The 12,059-nt window shown below is 40.5% G+C and overlaps 1 protein-coding gene across 1 annotated transcript in view; it reads left to right on the forward strand.

The window, feature by feature from the left end:
* LOC103136022 (immunoglobulin superfamily DCC subclass member 4-like) overlaps positions 1-7,902 on the forward strand; it is a 26,075-nt gene extending 18,173 nt beyond the window's left edge. The window contains exon 2 of the mRNA XM_016669938.1: positions 7,211-7,902. Within this exon, the coding sequence (XP_016525424.1) occupies positions 7,211-7,584 (374 nt within the window). The 3' untranslated portion in view covers positions 7,585-7,902. The remainder of the gene's footprint in view (positions 1-7,210) is intronic.
* Positions 7,903-12,059: the final 4,157 nt, after the last annotated feature.

Below are 12,059 nucleotides of genomic sequence, written 5' to 3' on the forward strand. Positions count from 1 at the left end.
ACAGTGTAAAATGGTGTAAAAAAACAAACATAAAATAACTCCCTCAGATGAAATTCCAGTGACTGAACTGAAATCAGTATCTAGAAAGACTTGCCTTGAAATATCTTGAAAATCCTTAAGGCTTAAACGAAATTATGTATTTTAATACAATTAATTAGAAATTTCATCTTTAAAATGCTACATAGAATTACAAAATCCTTGTAATATAGTTGAACTAGTGATATAAGCAAAAATACAGCTTCATCTGTAAATGGTAATCAAAAATTAACTGACACTGGAAGCTTGACGAGAGCTGATCTTAGCGAGTTAGCTAATTATATAATTGATCTTTTTTTTTTTTTTTAAGTGACCTAATAAACCATCTAATAACTGGCTGACTCAGTTATTATATGGTTCCAAGACAGTCAAATCTCAAAAAGAGCAGAAGATGGTTGCCTTGGAGATTTGAAATCGTACTACCTCCAGTGGTTTCCAGGTCATCGCTAAGTTGTTTTCTGTACCTGAATAATTCCCAAACAGCTGACTTTCCTTTTATGATCAGGGGGCAAAAGTTCAGCGCTTCCTTCAACCATCACACGCAGCTGACTGACAAACCGACTGAAGGGCGAAACAAAACGTGAGCTACTGTCTCTGAAAACTCATCCACACAAGTTTAAATCCCAGCAGTGGTATAATGGGAAGAGAAAAAAAATTCTGGCTTACAACTAGATCCAATAAACTAATCAATATTTGTTTTCTGTGAACAACTAAACATTTAGACAATAGTAGATGAAAACAGTCACTGATATTCTGTTATTGCACAGGCATTTCCACTTTCACGTTGAAACCAAAGAGGCTCCCTCTCCCTGCAGCATTTATCACATCCCTCCTTGCTTTAGTTATTAAAACTGCAAAAGTCTGACGGACTGATTTTTACCCAAACAAGGTTTGTTGCAACTATTTTGACAAGGATTCACTGCTGAAGTTTTGTTAGTGGTCAAAACATTTGGGGAACTCGCGGGCAATTTTAGCTTCAGATCATGTTGCCCGTGTCTCCAGATATTGATTACAAAGCCGGCATACGTGCCTCAATTTAACCTGTGGGTTTGTACGGGAGACCCTTCCTGATTTTAGCACAGTCTATTTTGGGAACAGTAGTCCAGAATTGGACCAATGCCAATTCTTAAGGTGTCAAATTGTTCATCCCGTCACCCTGCTAAGGGCAGCAGTCAATGTAAGGTGTACCTAAAGGCTTAATGACAGTTTATGGGTGATGCTTTTTTTTGTACAAGTATCAATCTGGCCTCTGCATTGGGCTGATTTTAACGGATGGAAGTCGATTTGGCACGATCAACAGTGGCTCTTAAAAATTCTGTATGTTTACGTGAGTTTGCAGACAGATAAACCTGACAGCATGGCACCAATGCCAAATACCTTCTACAAAAATTACAAGGTAAGGAGTATTGGACTTTCATGATCCATAAAGCTCAGAAGATGTAAATTATTAAATAAGGGAAAAGATTTCATGGCTTTTCTCTATTTCTTGCTAGTGTGACCAGAACTGCAATTTCAATTCAGATAAAAATATTCAGGTGTATTCCACCCGGTTTTATGCCAGTACGTCATTTGTGGTAAAGTAAAAACAAGACTTCTTGTAGGTTTCTTTTGCGAGTGGATTTCCTCTTACCTATCTGCCGTACCGATTAGCATTACCCGACTCTGGAGCAGGTGCAGATATTCTTCCAACTGGGCTGTAAATCTCTCCAGCTCATTAAGACTTACTGTGAGCCTCTTAGCTGATGCGCCCCTCACTGGCCCTTTCGGTTTAGGCGCACGGCCTTGTCTTGGCAGGTTTGCGGCACATTTGCCACACTCTTCGTTTTCGGATGACAGATTAAGCAGTCCTCCATAGGATGTTGGCGGCTCAGGATACTGAGCACCAAAGCCCTCTCTGACGTTTATCCCTGAACTGAACAAACCTCTCAGGTGTTCACAGAACAGCTGTATTGAGGCTGAATTTTAAATTACACACGCCGACTCTGCTTTCTAATTAGCTGACTTCACGGGGGCAGTTGGTTGCACTGAGAAAAGCAGTAGTTAAATAAACAATAAAATCTTTTTTTTTTGCCCATTTTTCTTCTGTGTTGCCTTTGTATTTCTGTCTTCTCATGCTTTAGTACTTGTTTTTTGCTCAATCCTGATCTGTTTTGGATCACCTGTGTTTTTTTTTTGTTGTTGTTGTGCTCTTCTGCCGTTCGTTGCAACAGCTCAGTTTTCCCAGCAGACACAATTTGTGAAGAAAACTGGCAGAATGACCACGTCTCACATCCTCTCCTCCTTTCACTGCACCATTACCTCATGTCACGCTTGCTGTTGTTGCGTCAGCATTACAACATCTGTCAGCGTCGGTCCGATTTGGCGCATGCGACTCTGCACCGTGCATGTGAACACCTTTGGCTTCAAATCAGCAAATACTCCTGGAGCAGACGCACGTGAATATGCAGTCAGATTTATACGTCCGGTCTTTTAAATCCTGCTGCAGAGGACAGGAGATTGTGTTGAACCTCTTTTCAGGAAATCTTCAGAGCTTTTTCCCCTACTGTTTGATTTATTATGGAATATAACGAGTATAACATGAAAAGTGGCAAGTTTTATTAATGAAAAGAGTTGTGTAATGTCCTCCTCTTGTTTAATCACACCCTTTTTTCCTCTTCGAGGGCTGATACAGAATCATACTCACCTTTCATTTGATTAATTATTTTTAACGTACTTGAGGTAAGCTGGGAAATCGCTGTTAGCATTTTAATGACTTAATGAGACCTAATTACTAGAAATGGGAGAGAGGATACAAGGAGCCGTTAGGGGTGATCTGTCTGTGCTGAAACACATTACCAGCTGCGTAGAAGCTTTAAAATGCTTCTCATGCGCAAGTCTTTAGTTTGACTGATTTTTGCATTTGCTCCGTGGGTGTGTCGTTACATCAGTACAGCGGCTTTTTTTCTTCTTCTTCTCCAGTGTAGATATGTGTGGATGTGTCAGCTGCCTCACTCAGCATAACCTCTTCATCAGGAGGTGATGGTGGGGAGTCAGGCCTCATTTAATCAGGGGAAGAATTCCATTTCCCATTAACTTAATTAGTCTGACGGCAGAGACGGGGAAGCTGGAAGTAACCTGCTCTGTGTGTATGTGAAAGTCGACCAATTTAAAGATGAACTATAAAAGTGATTTTCAAATTAGATTGTTGTCGGAACAAAGACGTGACATTATGTAACGCAGAATTTTCCACGTTGATACCAGATGCAGTTTATGCCACACAAGAGCCACACCACTGCACGATATGCTGTCCAGACACTACGTCTGAACTGATGAGGGTTCACTCGGGCTGCAGAAGGCTTGAAACTGAAAGTGAAATGGATGACTTGGCCTACTTGGTAAATAGTTCAGTAAACAAAAAATAAAAAAAACACTTACCTGGAAGATCTCATTGAGGTTTAAAGTTTCACTCCTAATGTATTAATTGATCTGTAAATATAGAAATAAATTAGGACTATGACTGCATAAGAAACGGCATGACTGCATTCTCACACTAAAAAATACAACAAATTCCACACCAGTATTTAAAATATAAATGCACTATTCAGAATGAGAAAGCATAAAAGTGATCTACATGCTTCATAGACATACAACAAGCCGTGTTATACCACATGATTTCCAAACATTTAAATCTGAGTAACATGCAGTTTTCAGTAGGTGTGCAAGTACAGCAAGATGGGAGGCTTAAGCAATAAATATTTGACAAAAGCAAAACCTGATCCTCCCTCACCTGTTGTAGAAAGATGCCATATCATTGTGAGCTTGTTGAAAATAAAACTGTTTTCTTGGAGTGGTGATAGCGTACAGCTAGCTACACATTAGCCGTCTGTTTTAACTTACTTCAGCGGTGTAAAACAATTCAAACCAAAACCGTTCACAACAAAAAGATACGGCAGACATTAATAATCTACAGTTGTGAAGTTTATGTTGTTTATTTGGACATTTGTGTGCCTATGTGGGGTTATGTTGGTGAGCCTGCCAGTTGTTCCAAACACACCAGAGCAACAGTTTTAGATTTTTTTGCACAATTGGCTTGTGTCCTTGGAAGAATAATACCTTCACTTCAATTCCTGTTACAATGCTAAGGTGCATCCAAACAAGTTGCTTCATAAAACATGGAATTGTAAGTGATAGAAGGAACATTCTTCAGGATGATTTTCTGATTGAGAAAGGCAAAGCGGTCAAGCAATCTTTCATTCTTCAAAATCTTTAATTGTGACAGAAATCTCTAGTCCTGAGCTTGAGTGGTTGCACAGTGTGACTGCCAAATTAGAAACAAAGATGAGCTGTAATAAAGCAGCATTATGTTTTTCCTTGAAAAATGATGCAACGAGATTCTTGTTCTAATTTGCCAAGGCTTGAGCACTTGCTTTGTTTTATCCTTCCTTTGCATCCCAGGTACACATTTCTTCTAGCCTTCCTTTAGGAGGGAATGAGTGTTGACAACCCAGAGCTTTTACTGATGTAATAAATGTCTTCAGCAGTAATGGCTACTAACCATCAGACTACTCCACACACTGTAAAAAAAAAAAAAAAAGCCTTAAGATTCGTCAGGGAATCTTGCTGCTTCACAAAATAATATTTCTTTTTGTCAGGCAGTTGGGGGCAATTTGTTAAAAGTGATTTCAGAGCAAAGCGAGGCAAGTCACTGTATAATGCCAATGAATGTCAGTGTAAAGGCAAAGTAAAACATTTAAATTAAAATTTATTAGGAGAGAAAAAAAAGGTCTTGGCTGTGACGGGAAAAAGCAGTGAAAGAGAAATGATGACCTTCCAACAGTCGCAAAAGATTGAGGACTGAGGAAAAATAGTGGTTTTGTGTTAGAAGAGCTCTTTGAGAAAAGCTGAACTTTCCTTTTGCACTACAGAGTCAAAGGGAAAAGACTCCTAAGATTAAATGTTCTTGTTGTATTCAGTTTATCTGATTTATACAAATCACCGTAAGGCCAACTTCACAAAAAGCCTGCACACATTTTTCAAGATTTTCATCTTTTTTTTTTTTTTTTTTTTGCTGTCGTATCCTTTAATAAGAAATGATAAACGTACTTTGTTCACTTTGCTGTTTGGTTAATATGAGAACTACCTCCTCTGGTCTCATACATATTACAAAGTGCATGTTATACATAATGCATGGCAAAGGATGCTGACTTTCAAGTTATCAATTGTCCTCAGAACAGTGATCAGTCTATTGAAAGCCATGCAGTACAGTTGCTAAAAATACATAAGCAATGTAGCAGCAAACGCTAAACATCAGTCAGCATTTGACAACAATTTATGCTGGCTGTATTGAGATGATTAGCATTTTAATGTACTGTATTATCACATAATGAGATGTGCTTTCACTTTTCTGCCCTTTCTGAAGAGACTAAACTAATTATCAAATGATTTGCAGAAAAGGTTCTTGAACTTGATAGAAATGGAAAATGATACAGAGATTTCCAGGGATTTGGAAATGACAGTATAGGCTGTGTTCACACTCTACTTGAGAAGTGGAAAATTTGGGATTACGTTGAAACCAAGCCAATGCCAACTATACCAAAAAATAATCCAGCCAATTGTTTCTGATTCAAAGAAAAGCAGTCAAATGGCTTCAGCTAACGCATATTGAACTCTAGAAAAACAAAAAGTACTGTGGTAGATTCAAGATGCACAATAAAGAAAGACTTGAAGGAAAAGTGGCTACATGATAAAGTCACCAGAAGATTGTTGTTACTGTCTAGAGTATAGCCTGCCTCAAAACAGGAAGTGACCAAAATGTAACTTGATGGCCACAACCACTGATGCTTTTGTGGAGGAGTCACTGGGGATTAAAATGTACAAATCTGTAAAACACCAATGTTTCTACATCAGTGTTTTGTTTTAACTTGGTCAAAACTGATGGGAAGATGAATGTGTTTTTAATTTAATTATTCTTTAAATAATCAAAAAGCAACATTTAAATTGAGGATATTTGGAAGGAGACCCAGTCACATCATTTGTAGCACACGCTTGCTGCTGATTGGGACGATACGGGAGTTGAAATCCATTTCCAAAGCGTTCTGTATGGGAACCGCTGCAAAGCGAGAGGTGTCTTGAGGTCACCAAGTCTCCATAACAACCATTAGCCACTGTTTACATGCCAGCCAGCTGCCTAAGAAGCATGCCAAAAAGAAGTCGTTTCTGTCTCCCCAACTGAAGCGTAAACATTTGGAGTTTGCCTAACTCCACCGGAGCTTTAAACTTTGGTCAGACGGAACAGATTGAAGTTTTCAGGCTGGGTTTACAGGAAACTGAGAACAAATATGTAGAAAAGCAGGGTTAGGTGTGCGTGAGGGTTTGTGATGCTGATGCAGTGAACCCATTCCTCTTCAAAAGACCGCGAGAACCTTATAGAAGAGTGTAGCATTATGTAAGTGGATCTTTTATGATTCTACACATATGGCCAAATCAAAAAAGACAAAACAACAGCCTTCTATCATGTATCCAGGACTAAAACAGTAAATCTATGATGAAATGGAGAAAAAACCAAATAGAGAGAGTCGTAGAACAGGTTCATAAATCCCTGTTCTATATTTGCTCAATCGTGACAAACTATCGTCATATTGGAAAAAGGATTGTTGTAGAAAAAGTCTGTTATTGTGGAAGCTGTGATTTTGTCAGAAATAATTATTTCTTAATATGTGATTTTTTTCCCCCCACCCTTCTCAGTAATATACCCATTTTAAAAATTGGTCTTTCATTTTATCCCACTGCAGTGAAAGACTGATTTATACACTTTTTTTTTTTTACAGATCTTTACCAGCGGTGCCAATAAACTCTTACTGTGCCAATCTCATTTTTAAAGATCCTCCTCCAAGAAACGGTCTCCACTCTATTTCAGAACGGCCCGTTTTATAAATGTTCTGTTAAATCCATCTGTGCTCCCAACTTTGCAGAGACGAGTAAAATGTTTCAAAGTAGCGAGTATGATGTTTTTCCCAAATTTATCACATAGTAAAAGAAGTTAGACAAGTGAGGAAAAATGCTTTGTTTTTCATATATTCTGAGAGTTCCTTGTAGAAAGTCGTAAAACTGTTGTATGGAGTAAAGATAAACTGTCCCAGACCCGTCATGGTACATCCTAGTGAACTGATCTGTTTTTTCCTCTCTTCCTACACAGAAAAGCCTGTTTCGGCGGTGGAACTGAGCTGTGGTGCTGGGCCCAGCCATGTGATTCTGGAGCTAGGTTTGCCACTTTTGCTGGACTGCAACCTGGGGTCCAGCGACACTCCTTTCAATGTCACCTGGTTCAAGGATGGCCAGCTCCTGCCGCAGGCGCCGGGAGATCGCCTGCGGTATTTGACCAACGGATCCCTCCTGTTGTCGCCCACTTCTGCAGACAGCCAGCCTCCCCAGAACGTAGAGGGCAGTTACAGCTGCGTGAGTGCCAGCGCCATCGGAGCCCTGACCAGCCGGACTGTCAACGTGCTGCTTGCAAGTGGGTGTCACGCAATTCACAGAACACTCTGCTGTCGTTTGAAGATTGTAATTTAGCTCCTGTAAGGCTGAGGCTCAGACCTGTCTGCAGATGAGCCTTACATGATGTCTGTCTGCATGTGTTTGTTGGCTCTATTCAGACTCCAGTGATCCTTTTCAGCTGTGTTTTTTTTTTTTATCTGGGTGGAACAGGATGCACACATTTGAATTCATTGTGGATTTTCTCTTATGCAAGTTTTCCGTGATGAAGCCAGCTATCAACAAGCTTCTGATTGATTTCTAGCTGGATATTTGACTCTTTTTCTCATAAGAAGTAGCAGAGATCATTCAAATTGACCGGTTTTCTGAAATGGACTCTATCTTAAAACGTAGTGCAAGAAATTCAGAGTTGTGTTTGGTTGATTTTTAGGCCACTTTATCCATTCGTAAACAGTTTCAATGTGGGTTTGTCCCTTTTGAACACCAAACTACTATGCATCATTTCACTAAGAAAAATTAAAAGTGGCACAAAACATTGAAAGTCCCAACTTACAGTGACTTTCATGCTGATAATTATTCTACAAAATCTTAACCCAAACTTTGTATGAATGGCTTTTTTTAAATTCTTTTATTTCGAAACCAGAGCCTTATTAGGAGTCAAAGGATGCCAACAATACACCAAAATTCATGTTTATCCATTTTGGCTTCTAACTTCTAAATCCAATAAATCCCAGCATGGGGGCGAATGTGGCTCTGTGGGCAGAGCAGTTGTCTTGTGATCGGAAGGTTGTAGGTTCGACTCTTCCTGTCACATGTTGGTCATAATTAATTCTTCACGCACTCCTCATCAGTAAAAACTGAGGTTGAGAGAGGCTGTTCAATTTGAGAGTCATTTTCAGGAAAGAATGATAAAGAAACTAAATACAACAAAACTTGCTTGACAGATTTTGACAACTGGTTCATCGTGTTTGTTTGCAGCGGTGACTAAACAAGGACTTTTAGTGTTATGTGAGCCTCAGATCTGGCACATTACATATAGTACGTTATTAGGCAGCTCTAATTGTGATCTTAGGCTGTAAGTTAGAAGTACAAGCATCTGGCATTTTGGTATGATTAACAGTTGCATTGCAGCTGTTTAGAGGAGGGCATTATGGAAGTTCTTGCCCACAATGAGTCAGATTGGAAACAATTTTGTTGCTGTCAACTTGTAGGAAACAGTCAAAGTGGGAGAATCCCGTACGTTTAAGTGGAAAATTCACACAACCTTTGGTTCCAGCTTTACCAGTCGTTTTGTAAAGGTTTATGTGGCGTAAGTAGCACATATTCATTAGCAGCTAGACATGGTGCGCCTCCTTTACGCAACTTAGTTTATGTCAGTCTTGCTCAGTGGTAAAGATTTTGATCCAGTGTTTCAGTTTAAAAAAAAAAAAAAATCTGACATTTAGGTATTTGATCTGTTTATCGCCTGGCATGAAGGCATTCTGGCTTCTTGATGACCGGCCTTTTTATCTGTGCATCAATAATAACTTGTCCTCTGCAGCCGGACACTTGTTCTCCCTTAGCGTGTGGAGAAAAAGTTGTTTTCTTTGTGCTTTCTTCTTCTGCTCTTTGAAGGACGACCGTGTTTCTTGACCCCACAGGTTCGCACAAAGCCGTACCATTTTTCAATTAGCTGGAAGATCGTGATATGAAGCAGCAGGGGATAGATAGGAGTTTTTGTCTGACCGAAGGACTGACTTTCCCTCAAACTCCAGAGTTCTGCTCTTTATTCAGTCATTAGCTTTGTGTAAGACGAGACACCATCCAATGTGGATCTGCTGTCTTTTGTCAGCTGCTGCATGCTTATTTATGAAGCTCTTTTCTTTGGGGAACAATAAGGACTAAAGTACTAACAGGGAGGGGGCGGGGGAGATGTTAGATTAAATGCTACAGAGGGTGGAAAAAAAGCAAAGGAGAATTTGGAGAGTTACAGCCTCTAACATAATGAAAGGGCTTTGCAAAAGGATCCACACCCCTTGTAGTTACACTACAGTTTCAATCTTCAATGTATTTTATTGCAATTATTTAAGCTTAAAACTCCTCTACCTCTCCATAAAGGCAGCAGAGATTTATATGTTAAAGAAATATTACTGCAAAAAAAAACAACAACAAAAAAAAACTGAATAGTGTGGGCATTCACATGTACTCATCCTGTTTGAGGTAACATTTTTGTAGAAACTTCTTTCACAGCAAATACAGCTTCTGCTCAGTTGGGGGGGAGGGAGGGGGAAGGATGAAGAGTGTGTGTAAAGAGTAATATTCAAGTTTTGCCAAAGATTCTCAATTGGATTTAGGTGTAGACTTTGACTGGTCCAGTGTAACTTGTGAAATTGCTCAGATCTGAAATAGTCCATTGTAACTTCCTGACTGTACGTTCAGGATAATCCTACTGGAAGATGAATTTCCACCCAAATCTCAAGTTTTTTACACTCCAACACTATTTACCAATGACATGAGGCGACTAGTTCAAGTGGATCTGTTTGTAGGGGAATCAGGTTTAAAGGGACAAAATACAAATCCATACAAATAATATCACATTTTCCTCTAAATAAATAAAAGCGTCACATTTTACTTTCACTTCGCAAATACACGCAAAATGTCTGGTAGCGAATATCGTATAAAACCACAGTACAATACATTACGCATGTTACTGTGACAACACGCGTAATTTCCGGAGTGTGAGCACAGCGTCGGTGCATCTTTCAGTCTGTGTGTGAAGGGTTCTCTGCAAGAACTTTTTGAATCGAACCAGAAGTGCGAAACAAGGCGTTGGATGTGAGGCAGGCCAAAGCCGGTCTGCCTGGTCGTCGGATCTCGAGCAGACCTCCTCGTCCTCCCGTCCCCCCCGGTGTCTTCGCAGGAATCAGAGTGATGAGAGAATGTAGCAGAGATCACATCTGTGAAAACACATTAGGAGAGCCACCTGCTCTGGTTTCGCAGTCACCGTGTAAGTATGAATCATGTGCTTGTCCCTGAAAAGCATAGAGACGGACAAGGACTTTCGCTCCTTTTTTTTTTTTTAATTTATTTATTATTTTTTTAAATACAGTTTCTGAAAGCAATGGATTTTTTCTTTTCTCCTTCAGTGTGTAGACAAAGACAGCAGACAGCCGATTTGCAGAAGGGAAATAAACACAAACGAGGCCAGGTACAGTGTGTTTGTTAAACATGAAGTAATTAAGTTTCCTACAGTAATTATGAGACAGTTTTGTAAAATCCCAGTGGATTTAATGATGTCCTTCTACAAACCAAGATGGCTTTTTAAAATTTTTTAAAATCTTTTTCCCAAAACTTACACCTGCGTGGTACCATAAAGGAGACATTTTTTTAAAAATCTTCCTTTTGGCAGCGTTGTAGGGCTTTCCTTCTCGCGTGTCCGAACTGACCGAGCTGCACATGCTCCATGGTAGCTTTTACAAATAGCCCATCCAGGCTGGAGGTATGCTTGATGAGCTTTCACAATCTCAGCCCTAGAGCCGGGTAGCAAAGAGGTCACGGGTGGAATTATCTGCTTGCACAAGGGGAGGGGAAAAACGCTGCAATCTGATAGCCGAGGGGCCGAAGAGTGGGGCACAGAGAGGGGGACAGACAAAGAGAGAGGGAGAGAGCAGGGGGGGGGGAAAGTCAAGAGAGACAAGAAAAAGAAAAAGGGATAAACTCAATTTGGTCCGTTTTTATTTTTATGAGCTTTGCAACTACAGTACACCTGAAAATCCATCCTAATTTATAGCTGTGTTTTGGAATCTCGCCTTTGTTGTGAGAACGTCAATGAAAACTTACCTCTGCTGTCACCACTGTCAGATTTTAACCACCTTGGGTGATCACTGGGGTGTTGGATGGATCTGCTGTGGAATTTCATCTTGAATTCTGAGAGCCTAAAAAAAACAAACAAAAAAAGATGTACACAGTTCTACTTTGAAAGAATCAGAGGTGGAAGGCCAGCCAGTCACCACTGTCCCATCGTGATACGGGCAAAGGGCCCTCTTTGAACAACCCCCTCTCCTCTCTCTCTCTTCTCATTGACATTTGCTGCTGTGCACCCTTGCTTATCTGCTGTCATTCACCCTCGTGTGCACACACCGTTAGAGAGGAGATACACAAAGTTAATCCACCAATGCAAACACAAGGAGTGTGTCTGCAGGCACCGACGCGGACCGAACACTGTGAGGTAAAGAGCAGCTTTGCCCAAAACCCCCGCGACTCACGAGCTCGCCCACGCTCGGACAGTCTGGCATCGCGTCAGGCGCCGGTTCCGCATGTGGTGCGGAACTCTGGGATTTTAGGCTACGGTGCAGAGCAATGTGTCAGGAAGTGCCAGGGGTTAATCATCAATGCCTCCTCTGAAGCTGGCAGCTCAGGATCTTTCTGAAATGAATCGGATCCCTTCTGCTACTATTACCACACGTCCCTCAGTCTTTGTGTACGCTCCGGGAAACTTTGGTCTCTCAGTGCCGTAACGGACAGACGGACGGCGAGTCGCTAACGCCAGCAGTGGTTATGATCAGCGACGAGAT

The sequence above is a fragment of the Poecilia formosa genome, unplaced genomic scaffold (assembly GCF_000485575.1).
Source record: "Poecilia formosa unplaced genomic scaffold, Poecilia_formosa-5.1.2 Scaffold29, whole genome shotgun sequence".
In the NCBI taxonomy this organism is placed as follows: Eukaryota; Metazoa; Chordata; class Actinopteri; order Cyprinodontiformes; family Poeciliidae; genus Poecilia; species Poecilia formosa.